Here is a 21,499-nt window from a genome sequence, read left to right on the forward strand (position 1 = left end):
CAAAAAAATTAAGTGTGGAATGTTGGGCACTTCATGCACTCAGTGGTCACAGTTTTGCTCACATAGCGGAAGATGGACGGGATGGGTGGGGCTACCAGGTGCCGACAATAGCTCAAATTGCTCAGAATGGCAAAAAGGTCATGTTGGGCATAAAATGCAACACTGGCAAACAGTAAATTGAAGAAATTAAATTTCATTGACATTGGGAAGACACAGTGGAGTAGTTTTTGTTTTTGAGGGAAATGTGCCCGAAAAAATAGCTACACTCATGTATGTTTGTGCAAATCATTTTACACCAGACTGCTTTGTGGACGAGGGTCAATACAATGCAGGATTTGCTGAAAAGTTGATTCTCAAAAGATCAAACCAATACCAATTGCTCGTGATCCAGCTTCAGATCCAGAAGACGCAAGTATCGCACTTTATATTTTGTGAACGTAAACCCGAATGTGCTTGTAAACAGATTCCACAGCTAATGCGGCTAAATTTATCACTGTCTCAGATTGTATTCACGGAGACCAGAGCTATGACGACATTTTAATTTTTAACCCAAAAACGCTTACTGCCTGTATAATTCATAACCGCACCTTTATTACGCACAATTCAGTAAGGCGATTGTCTTTTTGAAACCTGTGTACGTTTTGTGCAAATCTTTTTACACTAGACTTTGTGACTTAGCTTGTTTGTAGACTCCACAGCAAATGTGGCTAAAGTTACTACGGTCTCTGATTGTCTTCACGAAGTAAACAATCACAAACATCCTCGTTCATTCTCACAATTGTTACTTCTGCCGAAGTCTCTCCTTCATCACTGTCTGACTCTGGTTCATACATATAGGGCTGAACACCAGTATTTACGATGTTGGTCATATTGGTTCTCCTGACTTCTTGTTACTGTAGTATTCAAAGCACGATCTGTAAAGGTGCAATGATCCGTGGGGTATTTTGAGCTGAAACTTCACAGACACATTCTGGGGAAACCTGAGACTTATATTACATCTTGTAAAAAGGGACATAATAGGTCTCCTTTAAAAGGCCACTGTAACCAGGTTAAGACACTAGATTTAAAAGACACTAGATTTTTAAGCTGGGGAGGAATTAGGAAACATTAAAACGTAAAATCTTTCCACAGGATTTCAAGACAAAACATCGTTCAGGGAAATAACAGGTAATCCCAGGCCTTCATCGGGAGCAGGAAATACATCTAAGCCACATTCAGTTATTTCAGCAGCTCACTGTGGGACAGACGGCATGCAGAAATGATTATAAAGATGATTAAAGCCGATGTTCCTCTGATGCCTCCTATGAGGCTTTTAATGCTGATATTAGCATCACACTTCTAAATTTACCTTGGTCAACTTCTGTGGCAGAGAGCGTGATATGAGTTATGTTCACAATTCTCTTACAACAATGCAATAAAGGTGATGATATCTGGGGAGTTACTGTTACCATCCTGAAGGTGATTATTTTACAACAGCAGCACACAATGTCCTCTTATACCACAGCAATTAACTACAATTACTTTTTTTTTTTTAATAATGTTACACTTTTATCCAGTTATAATTACAGCAATGCTGCGGAAGGTCCACAAAACAAGCTCGTTCCTGTTCTCGCTTATGTTACAGCAGCTATACATTTTTATTAACGTTGACATCTACTGTGAAAACAGTCCAAGATATCATTGTAAATATCTTTGCGATGATTAAGACAACAATCTATGACGGCCCTAATAGTGTATTTGCTTACAAAATATTACATGGTCATCTCTGTCATGTTTTCATATTTCAACATTCCACATCATCTGTGCTGTGAATGCAAAACAGAGTGCATTTTGCAGAATAATGAAAGCTAAAGCTTCAAAGAAATCAAACACAAAAAAGTGTGTCTGTTTTCTGACTCGAGGAAATGCTTTGAACTTTCTGCATTTCAACCTCAGTGCTAGTGTTTGTACAAACATCTTGCAGAACAATACAAAAATGAGCAACTATACCATGCACAACCTCCATAAACATGATTAAGTCGATGCCAATTAGCCTTTTCTTCATGTGCAAACATGACTCATGGGCTCTCTAACTTTCTACCCCGTTAAAGCTGCCAAATACTGCAGCAGGGTGTACAAATATACATATGTTTAAAAAAAATTCAGCCAGCTCTGGTCGTGTATTGCACAAGACCTTGTGACCTGTTCCGCATCAGACAACATTCCAGCTTTATTGGTTAGAGGGAAAGGGAAGATCAAGCAACGACAATCTCGGATTTAAATAGAGCTAAACTCGATACGAAGTCAGTAGACAAATTTATTGCTGAAGAAACAGCAGAAATTCCAAACACCAGGAGGCACAGGATGGTGTGATGAAGTGGAGTTACTCTTAACATGCTGAAATTGTGTGTTTGTGGATGTAATCAACTCTCGAGTAGAGCAGACGATTTCAGCTTGTAATCAATCATCGCTGAGCCAGTAAACACATGGCCGTGCGCCACCAATATACATTACACTGCCAGACTAGTTACTGAACAACCAGGAAATATTAAAGTATGCTGAAGCTGATAAGGACGTGTGTATTTGATTTACATGTATTTATTTGGCAGAAGCGTTGTGAGGTGAAGTCTGATTGAAGCACTGGGTAGGTCAGATAACACACTATATAGTTAAAAATGTATGGACAGCGGACCATCACACCTACTCGTGGTTTTTCCCCCAAACTGTGAACACAAAGCTGAAAGCACACAATTATCTAGAATGACTTCGTGCTGTAGCATTACAATTAAATGTTGCCTAGGTGTGTGTGTTGATCGTACTCAGGTCATATACAATTAGACGTCACATTAGGTCATTTTCTATGCATGTGGATTGGTGTAAGCCCTGACTGCCACCTGCAATAAGATCACTGGGTATAAACTGGCCACGGCATTGTATAAGGTCTGGATACGCCTTTCCTTCAATAGCCTCTATTCCAGCTGGTTACGAATCCTTACAATTTCTTAAAGTGCTTTATGAATCACTGCGCCTTCGGCTGTGGGTGGATAAGAGCGTCTGCCCAATGACTGGCTGTAAATACAAAGTTAAAATTCACAGCACAAAAAAACATGGGAGAGGATTTAAAAAAAAAAAAAAAAAAAATCACAAATCTACCAAAATGAAATGTAAATGATAATTCAGAAATAGTTTGGTCTTTATTCTGATGCAACAGATCCCTGATATAAAACAGGCATGCATTCAATTATATCTCCGACACAGCAGTAACAAACTGTACCTTTACTTTTCATTGTTGTGGATTTTGCACCATTAATATGCAGAACATTGAGATCTACCTCCCTGCAAGTTTCATCTCCAAACCAAAATCTAACACACCTGTTTTAGTTGATCAAGAATTTCTTAAGGTGATGATGACTAGACGGTCCGGTGACCAGTATTATGGTTGGAGCTAAAGTCTTCAGGAAAGTAGATCTCCAGGAACAGGGCTGGTGACCGCTGTTTTAGAGTAAAGCTTTAAAAAGGTTCACTTAACGGAAATTTCCAGGTAAAACACACACAAAAGGTAAAAATTACATACCATTCAGAGTACCACCCCAGTGACAACGAGGAAAACAGTACGAATTACTACCCTTTTTTCTGAAAGTGTGTGAATAGTGACATGCTAGTATTTCATATAATCTCCCCACCCTCACTCCATTCACCCCCAGCAACAGATCACGTGCACAAGTCATTACACTTTGATGAAAGATTACAGAAAAAGCTAAACTTGCCACATCATGCTCAAGAATCATGAACAGTTTGGTCATGAGATTCCATTTGATATTTTCTCAGTTAAAACAAACTCTCAGCCTGCCTGTAATCCAACCACCTCCAATTTCTGATAAGCCAGAAAAGAGATAAGAGATGAAAAGCTTTCCACAAACACCACAGCAAACATTGAATTGACCTACTACATTTTACTCATAAAAACACAGTATGTTCTCTGGTAAAGCATTATTATTAATAATGGCGGAATTATTTATCACCAAATACCAGCACTCCAATCAAAAAGAAAAAAAAAAAAAATCACACATATAAACAAACTACATGGCACATCATTTGCATAAGAACTCTACATTCATTATACATACATATATACACAGACATACACACATTATTTAGTTTTATATATATATATATATATATATATATATATATATATATATATATATATATATATATATATATATATGTGTGTGTGTGTGTGTGTATAATCAGCTTGGAGATAAAGCCAGATATGCAAAACATGCATTGTTTTTGTCCCACTCGGATCATTCGACTCCTCCCTGAGCTCAAATCCGAACTCAACTAAAAAGTCATTTTTAATGCACACAATTTAATGCTCGCGCCAAAAGCCAGTCGATTAATCGACTTCACGACACATAGCAGTAAAAACAGCACACGTGAGATTAGGTGAAATGTTAAAACATTCAAAATGTGCTTAAATAACACAGAAAAACAAAAACAGACTTCGCCTGATGCAGCCTGATGACAACAACTTTTGAAATAATAATAATAATAAACAAACAAATTAATTAATTTTTTTTTTTTTTTTTAAAACACTGGTTCCTCGATTATTCATAAACCTTGTTAGAGCTCTGATTCAACTTTATCCTGTACAACACATTTTACAAACAAAAGAAGCAAACAAGCCAAGCCCCTGACTCACCTTTAACTTACTTCCTTGGTGCAAACAGATGAAGGTTTCAGTCCCGACACCGAATACAGGTTTAAAACGCGTCTACAGTTTACTAGTTCGAATTACAATTGCTCTTATTATTCTTCTTTTTATTATTATTATTACTATTATAAGCGCTCGTGCGTGCAAAAAACACCCCAGACCTCCGTTACAAAGTGAGCGCGTTCACATCTGCTGCTGATTAACGAACCTCCTGGTGGCGGTGGAGACTGAGCGCGCGCCCCAAAGTGGGCGTTTCCACCAGGTTAGCTCAGATAAACGTCATCACGTATTCAAGTTACCGTAAATATCCGAATATTGTGAATAAAGATACGTGCGCGCACACTGTGACAGCGTGAATCATCATACAAATGACATCAGCTCTGAGATGCGCCTACACACTTCCCTTCATGCAGTTTCATAGGAATATTATGAATAAAACATTGTCATGCCGTGCTGTTATAGGAAAATAATCAGCAATAACACCTTGTGTGATGAAGGAAGCAGACTCACTGTTTCCACCCCGTAGCGTTATATTCCTCTTATACCACAGCAGTTTGCCGTTGATTACAAGTTATTACAGAAGAACGCTGTTTAATGTTGTGGAATATCCACAAAACAAGTTCTCACTTACATTATAGCAGCTATAAACAGTCGTTCATTCACCAGGCACCAGCCTCTCTCTTAAAATTAATAAGACACAAAAAACATCTTATCATATTGCTGAGTAACCACAAAATGTCCTGAAGATGTCAAAAAAAGTTGCAGGTTTATCTCTGAATGTTACAAAGCACTGACACTGGAGACTCCATCCATAAAGGTTAAATAACCTCACAGATCAACATTTACACAAGGTTTTGTTTTGTTTTTTTTAAATCTGTTTATGTGCAGCGTCTGTAGTACAAGTCCTTATGAATGAGCTGTTACTATAGAAACGATAAAGTACTAATAGAACCGAGCAAATTAATATAAAGCTGTGATTTGCAGCCACACTATTGTTAAATATGCTGTTCCAGAAAATTAATCAACACTTCCTGACCAATCAAGATTGACAATGCGAGTTCAACCTTCACGTTTTTAAATCTGGTTAAGGTTTGTATAATACACAGTTCTTCACTGTGAAATGTAGCAGTGTATGTAACATGGAAAAAAAACAACAAAAGAGTGACACAAACTTGTTTTGGTATCTTTTATTTCCTCGTGTTCTCGCTCTCTCACACACTCCTCTTACGCCGTCTTGAAATGCACTACTGCATGGATGGATGATTGGATCAAAAATTTAAACAGATGCACAGATTTATAAAAAAAATAAAAAATAAAAAAATAAAAAAAAAAGTGGTATAAGCCAGTCTTGGTACAAATGAAATGCCGCAAACACACTGAAGACATTTCATTTGATCAAGAAATCAAATAAATAATAGAGCTGATCACTTTACAATTGTGTCATTACAAATCTTGAGCAGTTGAGGGAGACGTTGCACAGGGCTTCATACTCTTAAAAACTAGACATCAACATTCTGCTGTTTACTGGTTCAGAACTGGATCAGGGCTTTCATGTGAATCTCACACATATCACTACACACACGCGCACGCATACACACATGCACACACACCCACACACAGAGCCTAGCTTCCCTTTTCAGAATGTGCATTTAAGCATTCAATAGGGTTACACATGAGTGCAAAATTTACACACCCCAAGGCCAAAAGAAAAAAAAGAAAGAAAAAGAAAGAAAAAGAAAGAAAAAGAAAGAAAAAGAAAGAAAAAAGGAGCATGGCAGAAATGTCATTCATAGCAACAAGCTGTTTTTGGTGTTGACCAAAAATGGTTAGAACATCAATGTTTATAACAGTGAGGGGGAAAACACAGCAATGTCAGTTCAGTCTCCTTTGATTCCTAATTATGATCTAAAACTAAATCCTTTTATCATAGACTTTATATAATCTAAGATGTAATATTCAGCATTACATCTCTGTCTAAAGGTCTGGAAAATTTTCCAGTGGCGATCGCCTTACGTTTCGTAACAGTGTACAGCGGAAGTTATGATTATTATTAGGATACGAAATTTAATACATGGATTTGGTTTCATTTTTCCTTGGGGGACGAAAACTTTCGCACTCAGATTTATGCGTTTTTTTGTTTGTGTTTGTTTTTTGTAACACTTGGGTCAAGTCAGATTGCTTGTGTCTATTTCCACACGTCTAAGTTATGTCTGTAGGTTTTATTTAATTAGTGTTTTTTTTTACTCAAGAATTCAAAGTTGCTCGTTTATGTGCTAAAAATAAATAAATAAATAAAAGTAAAAAATTCAGCGGCTTTTTAAGGTACTTGAATACCTTCTTTCTGTCTATATATGGAGAAAGCATCCTGTCTCCTCTACAGACCACTACAGAACATCTCTTTCCTGCCATAGTGGAACCTGAAACAGGAAGTTAAAATACCAGTCATGTTATTTGACGCCTGATCGCGTCGACACGATTCACCTCATTTCATTTGACTGTGGAAAAGAAAAAAAAAAAACAGCAAAAACCTTTCAGGTCTCAAACAAAATGTTCAGAACATGCTTGGGACTTGAAAAAGTGTTTTAAAAAGCGCCTTTAATTTAACACGACTGTACATTTTGTGAAAAATTATACTTCTTTTCAGTGTTTGTAAAACAGGAACATGCCTCGCCTCTTTTCCTAACAGACAAACTATCAAGAAATCTTTGTCCATGAATCCTGAACCCAGGTTCGAAATCCACTGAACTACATGCTATGCACGATCAATTCTTTACAAACATTTATTCGTTTTTGGAAATCCCTGATTTTCACCTGCTTACACCATCGACTATCTGTTATGTTCACATTTTAATGCGTATAAAATCAAACACGCACTGTGTTTACAGGTGTGATCATTACAGATTTGTTTTTAAAAAAAAAAAAAAAAAAAAAAAAAAGGTCAGAAGTGACATCTTGAACGATGACCTACAGCACCGTCGCTGTGCATTAAAACCATCACTTAAAACTTCGCATAAACGAACACACAATTAAAAAAAAACAAAACAGACGAATACTTTGTGTGAAACACGGCTCGATACGTGCATGTGCAGAACAAGCGCCCTTAGACCTTCTTACCCAGTGCAGGCACACATAAAAATTATTTAAAAATACAAGCAAACTATAGAATGTTTTCTAGGTAGCAGCACAATTACAGGCATGAAGCTGTCACTTTAAAAAGAGAGTGGGATAAAGACGATGCATATATTAATCATGAGTATATATTATGTACAGATTTTACACACGGCCTGAACACTGTAAAGGGCCGAGAAGGATTTTGCGTAAAAATCGTCGACGCTGAGGTTCAGGTGTCGGGCTGGTAAGACGGAAAGAGCTCTGTCCTTCCTTCACCTGCGGGATGAAAAGAAAACAGCAAATGTTCTGGGTTACTGAGATAAACTGCTTCAAAGTCTTATAATAAAATGTACACCAAGGGGTTAAAGGGATACGCAAACGTTATTTTTCAGTGTCATCTCCATTTACAGCATCTGTAGTACGTGTGTGTGTGCGCGCCATGGATAAGAAGAACAGAAAGCATGGTGCTTTCAGAGATGGATCATTTTTTTGAGGGAAGAATCTATGGTCTGGCGTACAGAGACAATACAAAATCCTCATGAACGTAACCAGAATTTTATTTTTTACTATATTGCTCCACAGTCTTGATTAAGTACGGAAAGAAACACTCCGTGCTCTATGCTGTTATAGGAAAATAATCAACAACATGGTGGTGGTGATGGTGATTTTCCTATAACAGGACGACTCAAAATGTTTTATTCCTCTTACACCACAGCACTTGCCAACAATTAAAATTTTTATTTACATAAGCGCATGTCACTTTTTGAAATCAGCTTATAGTTATATTGTATGTTGTGGATTGTCTACGAAACAAGTTATGACGTACGTTATACGGTCTTAAACGGCTCAAATCTCTTTTGAGGATTAGGCTAAGACGAGTCCCTGTGAATTAGCTGTTACTATACAAACGATAACTTGTTATATTTAAACGAGCGCATTAATATATACCTGTGATTTGCAGCTGCGCTACTGTCAGAGCTGCTGTTATAGAAAATTAATCAACACCTCCTTTTCTGATCAATCAGGATCCAGAATCTGACAGTGCTGTGGTGTAAATCTTCATAAAGCACATATCCATGTCATCCACACATCTTCACTGATGTAGTTATGAATTAGCATTTTAGTTTTCGTCACGTATTTTAAACACGTATTGACCGACTCCATATTAACGTTTAAAGAAGTCCCTCCCACCTTTCAATCCACGGAAACGTGTTGGAATTTTCATCTGTAATAATCACACACCCACGCACGCACGCACACAGATGACAAACACAATACATACAGATTACGTTGAAACACTAATGGAGTGTTCCTGTAAGGCTGTATTAAAGCAAGCCTCTCACATGGTTCTGCTGTACTCGATGCCACTCTTGGATGAGATGCTGGACCACGGCAGGAAGCTGCGCAGGAGACTCTGTGCTTGCCGGTAGATCCTCTGTGGAATGGAACAGGGGCTTAAGCTGGCCAGCGCTGATCCTATATGATGAATATAATCAGTGAGGAGCGCGTTAAGGAGAACTAAACAAATCAGAAGGAATTTTTTTTTAAAGAATTACAGTGTGAAGTCTGTTTAAAGTCAGAACACTGTGTGTAATATTTAGCAAAGTACAACCCCATTTCCGAAAAAGTCGGGACGGTATGGAAAATGCTAATAAAAACAAAGAGGAGTGATTTATAAATGTATTTTGACTTATATTTAAACAAAAAAGTATAAACACAAGGTATTTGATGTTTTACCTAATCAACTGCATAGTTTTGTGAAGGTAAACAGTTATTTTGAAATTGATGCATGCAGCGTTCGACCAATCCAGACGAGAAGGCTTTTCTACTCGTCTGTCAATTCAAAACGCTCAGTATCTTGCGTTAACATTCAAACGGATGTGCAATAGGGGCGTGGCTTTGGAGGTAACATTAAAGAGACGAGCTGTATGTTTAGATTCTGAGGTGGAATAATCAAGATGAAATTGAGGACACACTGCACAGCCCCTGCTTCTAAGACTAAGACACACACACACACACACACACACACACACACACGTATATATATGCATTCACAAAAGGATATAAGATGGTCCAAGGCGGATGTCCCCCGTTGATGTACAGGACGTAGGTGAAGCCGTCCTTCAGCACCCCTCGGATGGAGTAATAATAGGGCAAATAGTGATGCTGCTTAAAGTCTCTGTTCTCGTAGAAGTGAATAGCCGTGAGGTTGGTGGTGAGCACGTGCAGGTAGATGGCCTTGCAGTGGTCCTGCGCCGTAGTGGAGATGTGCTCCTTCAGACTGTCCAGCAACAGGGAGCCTTCCAGGTGTGAAAGATATTAACATTTAATCTCAAACTCACAAATAAAAACAAATGAACAGAAATACTTTTGATGTCTGATTCTATGAGGTTTTGATTGCAGTAATAATTTCCCTCGAGTTATTTTGGATTTGTTAAATTGTCATCAACAGTGCGGTGTAGTTAAAATAATGATATAGTTGACACACTTGAAATGCAATTCAGACATTTATCATCATCATCTTGGTTTCCTCATCAAGTTGATGGAAACATAACTAGACCTCCAAGATCTACTGGTTCCGCTTTGGGCCAGTTCCTGTTTTTGAATGTGCAGTGAAAAAAACGGTCTTGGACTTTTGGACCTGCTGATCCAAGACTTGATTCAGACTCAACATCATAATTACAAACAATAAAACATTCACGATGCATTCAATGATCTTATTTGAATACGGCAGCTTTAAGTCATATCGTTTAGCGTGAGATCATGCTAAAGTGTTCTTAATGACTCTTAATGAGAGGTGAAGTATTTTCTGGGTGTGATCTGATCAGCACGAGTGGATTTCAGAGGTAGGGTTCAGAACATGACACCACTACCTTGTGAAGCATGTTTTTATTTCACATCTTACCTATTCCATGTTTTCGAAACTCCTTCACCACTCCTAAGCTCAGAATGTACGCAACCTGAGTGTCAACAGGAAAGCTGGAGGCCAGAATGTCCCCATCCTGACAGGAAACAGATATAGCACAAAATCAGGAAAATTTACATCACCACATCATAACACGGAGAAAGACTGACACAACAGTTTACATAAATCTTTCTACCATCATATACCAGCTTCACCGAAGCCTCTGTGACAGAAGACACATCTCGTCCTGAAGTCAAAAGTCAATCAAGGACACATGGAGTGTGCAGTCTAATTACTCAGATGCTATAAAAAGCCTCTTGACATCTCAGTGCTCCATTTAAATTGCATCAAAGCACAGGAATTAAGTCCTAAATGTGAATATTGCAATGTTTCAAAATGTTCTCAGAATGATAAACACTTAGTTTAAAATATAATCTCAGCCAAAAAAAAAACGTCCTCTCACGTTTTTATTTCCAGCAAATTTCTTAACGCATTAATATTTGTATGAACATAAAAACATTCAACAACTGAGACATAAACTGAACAAGTTTCACAGACATTTGAGGAACAGAAATAATGAGAAATAATGGAAATAATGGAATAATGAGTCCCTGAACAATGGTGGGGTCAATATCAAAAGTAACAGTCAGTATGTGGTGTCCTCCAGCTGCTTTAAGTACTACAATGCATCTCATCCTCATGGACTGCACCAGATTTGTCATTTCTTGCTGTGAGATGTTACTCCACTCTTCTCGATCACGACTAGGGGGACACACGGTTACATGTAATTTTCCACTGCAAGGACAATCAGCTGTCCTTCCTGTCTCCCTGTAGCACTGTCTTAGGAATCTTACATTACAGACATTGCAGTTTATTGCTCTGGCCACATCTGCAGTCCTTATGCCTCCCTGCAGCAGGCCTATGGCATGTTCACGCAGGTGAGCAGGAACCCTAGATATCTTTCTTCTGGTGTTTTTCAGAGTCAGTAGAAGGGTCTCTTTAGTGTCCTAAGTTATTGTAACTGTGACCTTAATTGCCTACCGCCTGTAAACTGTTAGCATCTTAAAGGAGACCTATTTTTATAAAATGTAATATAAGTCTCAGGTATCCCCAGAATATGTCTGAAGTTTGAGCTCAAAATACCTGACAGATCATTTATTATACTGAAAAAAATGCCCCTTTTTGGGTGGAGACAAAAACACGCTGTTTTTGTGTGCTTTTCTTTAACTGCAAACCAGCAGCCAGTAAGCATTTTCGGGTTAAAAATAAAAATGGTCTCTGTGAATACAATCGGAGACCATGGTAATCTGAGCTGCATTAGCCGTGGTATCTGTTGACAAGCTCAATCACAAAGCAGTCTGGTGTAAAATGATTTACGGTATTTTTGGGGGGCACATTTCCTTCAAAAATAAAACTACTCCACTGCGTCTTCAGTGGCTCTGATGCCAGGAGTACATGAAGACTCTTATGTTCATTCTTAAAGCCAACAACAGAAACTTAAAGCTAATGAATCTGAGACATTCTTCTCATCACTCGTTATGTTTCCATCCAAAGTTGCGAATTTACCTTGTGCGCAAAACTGGAACGTCGCACAAAACATTCGCAAATAAAGCACCGTTTCCCAAAGAGCAAATGCATCACTTCCTGATAAACTACCGCCAAATATCAAAAAGAAAAATGGAATTTGCTGCAGTAGGAGAAGCCCCTGTGGGCCTTTTTCAAATATAATAAATTACCTGCGTCTCAGAGCGCGCAGAAGAAAAGCAATAAACGCATTCATGTTATCTTGCGTTCAGAGGCTCGAGTCTGCTCTTTGAGAATGCAGTCGTGACGACAGACTTTGGCTAAGACATTTTAGAATGACAAAAACAACATTTCAGATGTTGTGCAAAGAGATCAGTCCGCTCTCTTTGGCCACATGGCCACATGCAGTTGGCCACATGCGCTGAATATCCAATCACGTCAGTCGATTATTCAATGACATGATTTTCTGAGGCAAAATCACAGGAATTTTTTGATGCGCATCGAAAAATTTATTTGGTAAATGTGTTTCCATTGTAATTTATGCGCAACATCTTATCAGATAAAGAATTTATCTGACTCAACTGAGCACATAAAGATTTTTTATGCGCATCTTGGAGTTTACATCCAACGTTTTTTCATGCCATATTCCAAAATGCGTATAAAAATAGGTGGACGGAAACATGGTTACTGTAGCTGCCTCAGCGCAGAGAATATGGCGGACTGTGTGCAGCTCACTCAGGGGAGGAGCTATACTAATAGGGTAGAGTCCCTCGGCGGAGCTTGTTCCAACGTCACGTCACGATAGGGCGAAAATGAAAACGGCTAATTTTGAGACACTGACTACGTTTACATGGATAGCAGTAATCTAATTAGTGACCACCTCTGAATAAGACAATATTGTGATTAAGGTGTTTACATTAGTCGTTTTTAGAATACACCTTTCATGTTCCCGTGTTACATGTTATAGAACATGGATCGATTAACGGCACACGTCATTATGTCACCGTGCCACGCCGTCCCCACCAGAATTTCATGTATTGACATACAGTTTTCGGTGTTTTTATTTCAAGTGTGGTTAATTATTTGTCATGCTATACGTGCAAATAGACAACTGCGTGAAGCCATGGGCTGCGTCCCAAACCGCGTACTTACCCACTATATAGTAGCCGAGATACATGTTTTTCACCCACTATATAGCAGGTAAGTACGCGGTTTGGGACGCAGCCGTGCTCTCGTTTGCCGTAAAACGGTTGAGCACTGCCGTGTGTGTACGTGTCCTGTCTCAACATGTCCTGTTTACACGGTAGTTTCTTAATCGTAGTATGGTCTTAATCGGGTTAAGAGTGGATTATTATTGTCCATGTAAACGTACTGACTATTTATGATTTATTGGGAATATTTAAATAAATTTTAAAAAAGGAGTGGGTGGATTTTTACCATTGTAGGGTGGTTGTATACACAAACTGCCAAAAGACATTTATGTTCAAACACCATTTAAAAGGTGCATGTGCAATAATTGTTTATGGTTCACTGCACAAGCATGAAAAACATCGTTTTTTTATAAAATCCAAACATATTTGGATTTTATAAAATTATCTTTAAACTACAGTCTCTGTTTCTTTGTTTGCTGACTATATATAATTTTAGGTTTTTTGAGTCATTTGAGATTGTATATTTAAATGATTCATTGCATGTGTCATCAAACATGCAGGAGTTTGGTAACTAGTAGGGATGCACCGAATGTTCGGCAACCGAAATTATTCGGCCGAAAATAGCAAAAAAAGCATTTTCGGTGTTCGGCCGAATAAGTGAATATGCCGAATTAATTTGACCGATGACGCGAACCAAATAGCCTAGCAACCAGAGTGAGACGCGCGAATGTCATGACCTCGATGAGGGGGTGCGTGCGTGCACGAGCTACATGCTCTTCGGATGTTTTCTTTTTTTGTTTCTGTTCCGGAGTTTTCTGTCACGTCGCGAGACGTAAGGGTGTTTGATGACGCGAACCAAATAGCCTAGCAACCAGAGTGAGACGCGCGAATGTCATGACCTCGATGAGGGGGTGCGTGCGTGCACGAGCTACATGCTCTTCGGATGTTTTCTTTTTTTGTTTCTGTTCCGGAGTTTTCTGTCACGTCGCGAGACGTAAGGGTGTTTGATGACGCGAACCAAATAGCCTAGCAACCAGAGTGAGACGCGCGAATGTCATGACCTCGATGAGGGGGTGCGTGCGTGCACGAGCTACATGCTCTTCGGATGTTTTCTTTTTTTGTTTCTGTTCCGGAGTTTTCTGTCACGTCGCGAGACGTAAGGGAGTAGAGTACGAAAGCAGGTAAAGACGTATTTATTTAAGGGCAGGCAGACAAATCCAAATCGTAATCCAAAAAACTTAGTCAAGACAGGCAAAGGTTTCGGGCGATCGGCAAACAGGTATAAACGGAGGAAAACCAGGAATCAAAGTCGCGGTCACAGAAAACAGGGTCACAACACAAAACAAGAAACATGCACTAGTACTATGGACTGGGAGCTGAAAAACCAGCGGGGACTAAATGAACTAATCTATAGTTTAAACTAACTAAATCTATCAAGGAACATAAGATTAACAACATATCCGCATCAAGTTCAAGGCCTTGATGCTCACCTACAAGACCTTGTCAAGAACAGCACCTCCTACCTCAACTCTCTCCTGAAGGCCTACGTTCCCTCTCGCACTCTGCAATCGATTAGCGACCGACGTTTAGCAGTTCCAACTCAGCGTGGCACAAGGTCCCTTTCCAAAACCTTCACACTAACTGTTCCTCAGTGGTGGAATGCATTTCCAATCTCAATCCGGACCGCAGAATCTCTCACCATCTTCAAAAAACAACTAAAGACCCTCCTCTTCTATGAACACCTAACAAACTCATTTAAAAATAAAAATAAATAAATAAAAAAAATAAAAAAAATGCACTTACACCTCTACTCTGCACTTTGCTTCTTCTGGAATTCAATTAATAGATCTCGTATGGTAGCACTTCTTGTATTGTTCTCTGCTTGATCTCGCTTTGCTTGTATCTTTCTCATTTGTAAGTCGCTTTGGATAAAAGCGTCTGCTAAGTGAATAAATGTAAATGTAAATCTAACTATACTATATCTACTATAATACTCTGCGAGGTGTACAGGGACACGAGCGGTATATATCCCCAATATAATCAGCCATATAGAACCGAATAGAAATATTTTTTGCACTCTTGTCAATACATTTTTTAATGCACTTTTTTATTGTAGGCTACAGAGTGTTACATTCTTTCAGCAGTCACTTATAGGCCTAACATAGGCTATTCAAGGGGGGCTCAAAGATGACCACATAAAAATGTTTTTATTTTACTAATTTAAAGTTATATTGTACCTTGTTGGTAGCCTATGTCTGGTGAAATGAAAAAAAAAAAGTCCAGTGTTAAATAAATATTTTGAAATTGTAGTTTTTGTAATTGATTTTTTTTCTTTGAAAAGCAAGACAAAATAGTAAAAAGCACATTCTGACTATTTAATTTATGCGATAGTGAAAAATATGGCAAAATAAATGGAAAAAACGCGAAAAAAACGTTCGGCCAAGTTTTTCATAATATTCAGTTTCGGCTTCGGCCAAGAATTTTAATTTCGGTGCATCCCTAGTAAGTAGTAGTGCAAAAATAATTATTTGTCACATTTTTGACTACTACTGTAGGCACCGAAACACTGGCAATCTTCAGTTCAAACAGTCTGAGCTCTAACTGAAGGCGAGAGGAGCAAATCTCAGTTTTGATTCAGCAAAATGATTCACCAATTCAAATGGTGATCTGCTGAATGAGAGAGTAGTGAATATATATACGTTTTGACGAGAATCGAATCTTGGGTCTTGACTGAAAGATTCTGTTGATTCTTTTGATCACATGATTCCCTGAAAGACAGAGGAGCAAATCTCTCACTTTACCAAACAATTCAAACACAACTCTCTGTGCTTGACAAGAGAAGCTTGAATTACAGTATTAACTGAAAGATTCACTGATTCAAACACTGGATCTGATAAAAAAAGAGAGGAATGGATCTTGCTCTTAACCAAATGGTTCACTGACTCAAATTCTGATTCTCTGAATGAGAGAAGAGAAAATCTCAGTCATGATGGAAAGGATTCACCGATTCAAACACTGATGTGCTGAATGAGAGTGCTGTGAAGCTACCTCTTGACAAAAGATTCACTGATTCAATCGCTGATTCACTGAACAAGACAGGAGCGATTCTAGACCTTGACCAATTGAGTCACTGATTGACTGAACGTGAAAGTGGTGAATCCCAGTTTTTAGTCAAAGACTCACCGATTCGAACACTGATCTGCTGAATCATTGAGGCATGAATCATTCTCTTCACTGAAAGAGTCACAGTTTCAAACACTGACTCGCTGAACAAGACAGGAGCAAATCCCCGTCTTGATCAAACAGTTCACTGATTCACTGAATGAGAGAGGATTGACTGTTAGTCTTGACTGAAAGATTCACTGATTCAAACACTGGATCTGCAGAAAAACAGAGGAATGGTTCTTGCGCTTGACCATATGAGTCACTGACTCAAATTCTGATTCCTTGAATGAGAGAGGAGTGAATCTCAGTGTTGACTGAAATTATTCACTGACACACTGTTCCAATTGGAGAGAATCATCGTCCTAACTCACTGAACACTGACCTGCTGAATAACGGAAGAATGAATTTCAGTCTTGAGTTAAAGATTTAAACAATAGTCTGGTGAAGAAGAAAGAAGTGAATCGCTCAGTGTTTCAGTCTTGTCCAAAAGACTCACTGATTTACTAAAAATAAAAAGAGAAGAGAATCTTGATCTTGGAACAGAAATGTTTATCTCACCGCCTATTGCTTAACGTTCACAGTGTACATGTTTTCAATGCAGTATGGGTCAGAAAAATAAGGCTCGACAATGCTTCATTACAAACCGCTGTTTTAATGCGAGGACCTAAACGTGCTCAGACATCGACAAAAGCTTTCCAACCTCTTTGTGCACTTTTGTTCTGCCCTTTATTTCAGCCACAATCATCCCCACGATGCCACCCTTGAAGGTAGCGGCCAGGGAAAAGAACTTCTTGTTCGACGTGATGTCATGATACCACGAGTCGGGATACCTGAGGAGGTGCAGAAGAGATGCTGTTTATAGGAAACATTGGAAAAACAAAAAAGGCAATATTGGTCTCCCTGTCACAAATGGAGCACTTGGGGATCACTTTTGCAGATTCCATGATAAAAATAGTGCGTACTTACTCGATGGGGAACCAATCACCACACAGCACTTTAACACTGTCTATGTCATCTTGGCACAGGAGGCGGAGTTTGATTTCGCTGAGCGCAGTGGGCGGCACCACGTCAGTCATTCACACCTAAAAACAAATAAACGGCTTCAGTTTCATATGCGAACGCACGTTCATGCTGTTATTAGGACACACTTATTTGATACGTTATTAATACATTACACTCTTAATAAACACAGATCGGCCATAACAATAAAACCACTGACAGGTGAAGTGAATAACACTGATTATCTCGTTACAGTGGCACCCGTCGAGGGGTGGGATATATTAGGCGTCAAGTGAACAGTCAGTTCTCGAGGTTGAGGTTCTGAGCCCCTTTGACAAGGGCTAAATTGTGATGGCTAGATGACTGGGTCAGAGCATCTCCACAACAGCAGGTCTTGTGGAGTGTTTCCAGTATGCAGTGGTTAGTACCTACCAAAAGTGATCCAAGGAAGGAGAACCGATGAACCTGCACCTAAGGCTCATTGGTGCACATGGGGAACGAAGACTTGCCCTTCTGGTCTGATCCCACAGAAGAGCTACTGTAGCTGGCTCTGATAGAAAGGAGTCAGAACACATAGCGCATCACAGCTTGCTGCATATGGGGCTGCATAGCCACAGACTGGTCAGAGCGCCCATGCTGAGCCCTGTCTGCAAACGAAAGCTCCTACAAACTAAACCATGGAGCAATGGAAGAAGGTGGCCTAGTCTGATGAATCATGTTTTCTTTAACATCATGTGGAGGGACAGGTGCGTGTGCATCGCTTACCTGGGGAAGAGATGGTACCAGGATGCACTATGAGAACAAGGCAAGCTTGTGGAGGAAGTGTGATGCTCTGGGCAATGTTCTGCTGGGAAACCATGGGTCCTGGCATTCATGTAGACGTTACTTTGACACGTACCACCTACCTAAACATTGCTGCAGACCAAGTACACCCCTTCATGGCAACAGTATTGCCTAATGGTAGTGGCCTCTTTCAGCAAGATAATGCCCCTGCCACACTGCAAAAACTGTTCAGGAATGGTTTGAGGAACAAAAAGTACAAGGTGTTGACTTGACCTCCAAATTCCCCAGATCTCAATCCTATCAAGCATCTGTGGGATGTGGACAAACAAGTCTGATCCATGGAGGCCCCAAATCACAACTCACAGGACTTAAAGGATCCATGCCTGGATGGGTCAGAGCTGTTTTGGAGGCACAAGGGGAACCTACACAATATTAGGCAGCTGGTTTTAATGTTATGGCTGATCGGTGTATACAAGGGCATGCTCAGTGAGATATGGGAGATTATGACCAACTTCTGCGTTTTTACATGGTCAATTAATACCATAACAAGGTTCAGTCGTGATTGTTTTCATAACTTTCGATCCGTAGCTACCTCATGAGCTCGCCATTTTACTGAAGATAAAAATGCAGGATTAGATGTTCTACTGTATTATTTTATCAAATTTAAACTTAGTGGAAATTTTTGACATTCAATATGATGTACGCAAATACACATGAAAAATGCATTTATCTGGAGCGAGCAGCTTCAGTCATAACTCAAGATAAATTCTCAGTGACAGCCATCACCCACCCAAGCCATGGCTTTACTAATTAAAACAGCACACAAGCATTATAACCGTCTTATTACCTTCCAATCACCTCAACAACAGATATGACAGCTGCCATAACCACCTACTGATCAGTATTAATGATAAAGAACTAGGATCAAAGCTATGCTGCTTATTCTTAATAAAAAAAAATAGCTTTAAAAGAAAATGTAAATACCCAAGAACTGACAACACAAAGATAGCTAATTAGCAATAATGTCAATTAAATGACTAGCTAAAGACACCTAGCTAGCTCCCGTTTATGTTTCACGTTAAAGAAAAGACTAAAACTTTTAAGTAAACTCGGATAATAAACATTCGATATGTGTATAATTAGTACCAGGACAGATGAGAAGTTGTCTGTTTAGACAGCAGCAACCTAACTAGCCAACCTAGCTAGCACGCTAACAGGCCGGCTAGACAATAAGAATAAGATTTGGTTGTTGTAGTTGTTGATGTTGTTGTTTTTGTTTTAAACCTGCCTTATTTGGCGGTCGGAAAAGCGGAAGTCTTGACGAATACTCGGCTCGGCGTCCGCGCAAAATATTCACAGCGGCGGAATCATGGTAGCGACAGAGAGAAGACTTGCCCCCAGAACGGAGATGAGACATTCGGTTAGTGACTTCGGTTTTGCTCTGTTAGCGTCTTGGCAAGTTAGCTTCCGAGGCTAGCGCGTCCACAAACGCTAGCAACAGCTCGGCCTCTTCCGGGAGGAGGGGCTTCATGTGTATTAATTACGCTCTTTGTGGCTGCGTCCGAAATGGCAACTTACTCCCTTTATAGGCGCACTACAAAATATAATCGTTATGTGCTATTTAGTGCACTATATATGATAATGGGCGGAATTTGGGAGTGAGCCAAAGCGAATAGGATTTACGCCGTTTAGTACAATACATAAATCTATCAGAAAAAATCCTATTATGATTAATTGTTTTAATGTACTTTCAACTAGATTACGTATTTAAGTAAAAGAAAAAGAAAATAAGAATTTTAGGGTGCAATACATTGTTTACCTGCTTATTACAACCCCTGGCAAAAAGTATGGAGTCACCACATTTAGATTTTCACCCGGTTTTTTATTTTATTTTATTTTTCACTTCGTAGCAAATCACAGATATAACACAAAACAATTTTTGTTTAATAGCTGAGCATTCTGGCTTCATGAAACATATCTCAAACAAATTAAATTATTATATTTTTTTCCCAAATCGAGTAGAGGAAAAAAATTAAGGAGTCACCTTGTAATTTGCATTTTTAAAACAAATACCAGCACAAGTCTAAAAATGCAAATTAGTCTGCAGTTAAAAGGTAGCGCTTACAAACCTTAAAATAGTGCTTATAGACCTTAATATAGTGCTTACAGACTTTAAAATGGTGCTTAAATACCTTAAAATAGTGCTTACAGACCTTAACGAGCTGTTCCACTCGGCTAATTGAAAGGAAATCATGCACCAACAAGAGAGTTGTCAATTGAAACAATGGAAAGGATTATTAAATACCTTCAATAATGAAATCTGACACGGAGTGTGGCAAAAGATGTTGGTTGTTCCAGTCAGCTGTGTCTAAAATTTGGTGCAAGTATAAACAAAATGGGACGGTTTTAAAAGGAAGATATACGGGTACACCAAGCAAGACGTCAAAGCATCAGGATAGAAAACTCAAAGCTATATGCCTTGAAAATAGAAAATGCACAACAAAACAAATGAAAAACAAATGGGCGGAAACAGGAGTCAATGTTTGTGACAGAATTGTAAGAAATCGGTTGAATGAAATAGGATAGAAAAGCCAAATGAAAACCAGCACTAACAACTAAATTCAGCAGTTACGGCTCTGGGTTACTGGTCAGAAGGTCAGGGGTTCAAGCCACAGCACAGCCAAGCTGCCTCTGTTGGGCCCCTTAGCAAGGCCCTTAACGCGCTCTGCTCTGCAGCACCGTATCATGGCTGACCCTGTGCTCTGACCCCAACTTCCTAACAAGCTGGGATATCAAAGAAAGAATTTCACTGTGCTGTAATGTATGTGACAAATAAAGGCTTCTTCTTATTAAACAGAAGAAAACAAGGTTACAGTGGGCTAAAGATAAACAATCACGGAGTGTGGATGATTGAGTGAAAGTGATATTCAGTGACGAATCACAAACCTGCATTGGCCAACAAACATTGGAAAACAATCAAATTTCTCACTCATTCATGATATGGGGTTGCATGTCAGGTAAAGGACCAGCGGAGACCTCAACAGTCAATGCACAGATGTACTCTCAAATTTTGGACACTTTTCTGATTCCATCGATAGAAAATAGGTTAGAGAGTAAGGTGTGCGATCCTGCAGGATTTAATTGGCCATTTTGATGATGGCTACG

At 39.1% G+C, this 21,499-nt stretch overlaps 2 protein-coding genes across 4 annotated transcripts in view; both read right to left on the reverse strand.

Annotated features, from left to right (window-relative positions):
* Positions 1 to 4,929, reverse strand: part of carhsp1 (calcium regulated heat stable protein 1) — a 29,879-nt gene extending 24,950 nt beyond the window's left edge. The window contains exon 1 of the mRNA XM_017450922.2: positions 4,685 to 4,929. The gene's annotated coding sequence lies outside the window, so the exon portion shown is untranslated. The remainder of the gene's footprint in view (positions 1 to 4,684) is intronic.
* Positions 4,930 to 5,868: 939 nt separating this feature from the next.
* Positions 5,869 to 19,847, reverse strand: nat15 (N-acetyltransferase 15 (GCN5-related, putative)). 3 transcript variants are annotated; one of them, XM_017450890.3, is made up of 7 exons: positions 19,623 to 19,846; positions 17,519 to 17,634; positions 17,253 to 17,382; positions 10,713 to 10,809; positions 9,873 to 10,107; positions 9,151 to 9,303; positions 5,869 to 8,083 (listed from the first exon to the last, which is right to left on the reverse strand). In XM_017450890.3, exons 2-7 carry the CDS (start codon positions 17,626 to 17,628, stop codon positions 8,080 to 8,082), a joined length of 729 nt encoding a protein of 242 aa, XP_017306379.1. In that variant the 5' UTR covers positions 17,629 to 17,634; positions 19,623 to 19,846; the 3' UTR covers positions 5,869 to 8,079. The 3 variants fall into 3 exon arrangements, with proteins under 3 accessions (XP_017306379.1, XP_053529535.1, XP_017306388.1); XM_053673560.1 differs by lacking the exon at positions 19,623 to 19,846 and adding an exon at positions 19,481 to 19,606; XM_017450899.3 differs by lacking the exon at positions 5,869 to 8,083 and having other exon boundaries at positions 9,147 to 9,303; positions 19,623 to 19,847.
* Between the last annotated feature and the right edge of the window lie 1,652 nt (positions 19,848 to 21,499).

This window comes from Ictalurus punctatus, chromosome 2 (genome assembly GCF_001660625.3).
Source record: "Ictalurus punctatus breed USDA103 chromosome 2, Coco_2.0, whole genome shotgun sequence".
Lineage (NCBI taxonomy): Eukaryota > Metazoa > Chordata > Actinopteri > Siluriformes > Ictaluridae > Ictalurus > Ictalurus punctatus.

Bases quoted from the DNA above. Each gene is read 5' to 3' on its own strand.
- nat15 (XM_017450890.3), bottom strand. From the start codon at position 17,628: ATGACTGACGTGGTGCCGCCCACTGCGCTCAGCGAAATCAAACTCCGC. The intron at 10,810-17,252 runs GTTGGAAAGCTT...GTTTCCTGTCAG, and splicing joins GAACAAAAGTGCACAAAGAG to GATGGGGACATTCTGGCCTC. The intron at 9,304-9,872 runs ATATCCTTTTGT...CGCGCTCCTCAC, and splicing joins CATCCGCCTTGGACCATCTT to TGATTATATTCATCATATAG.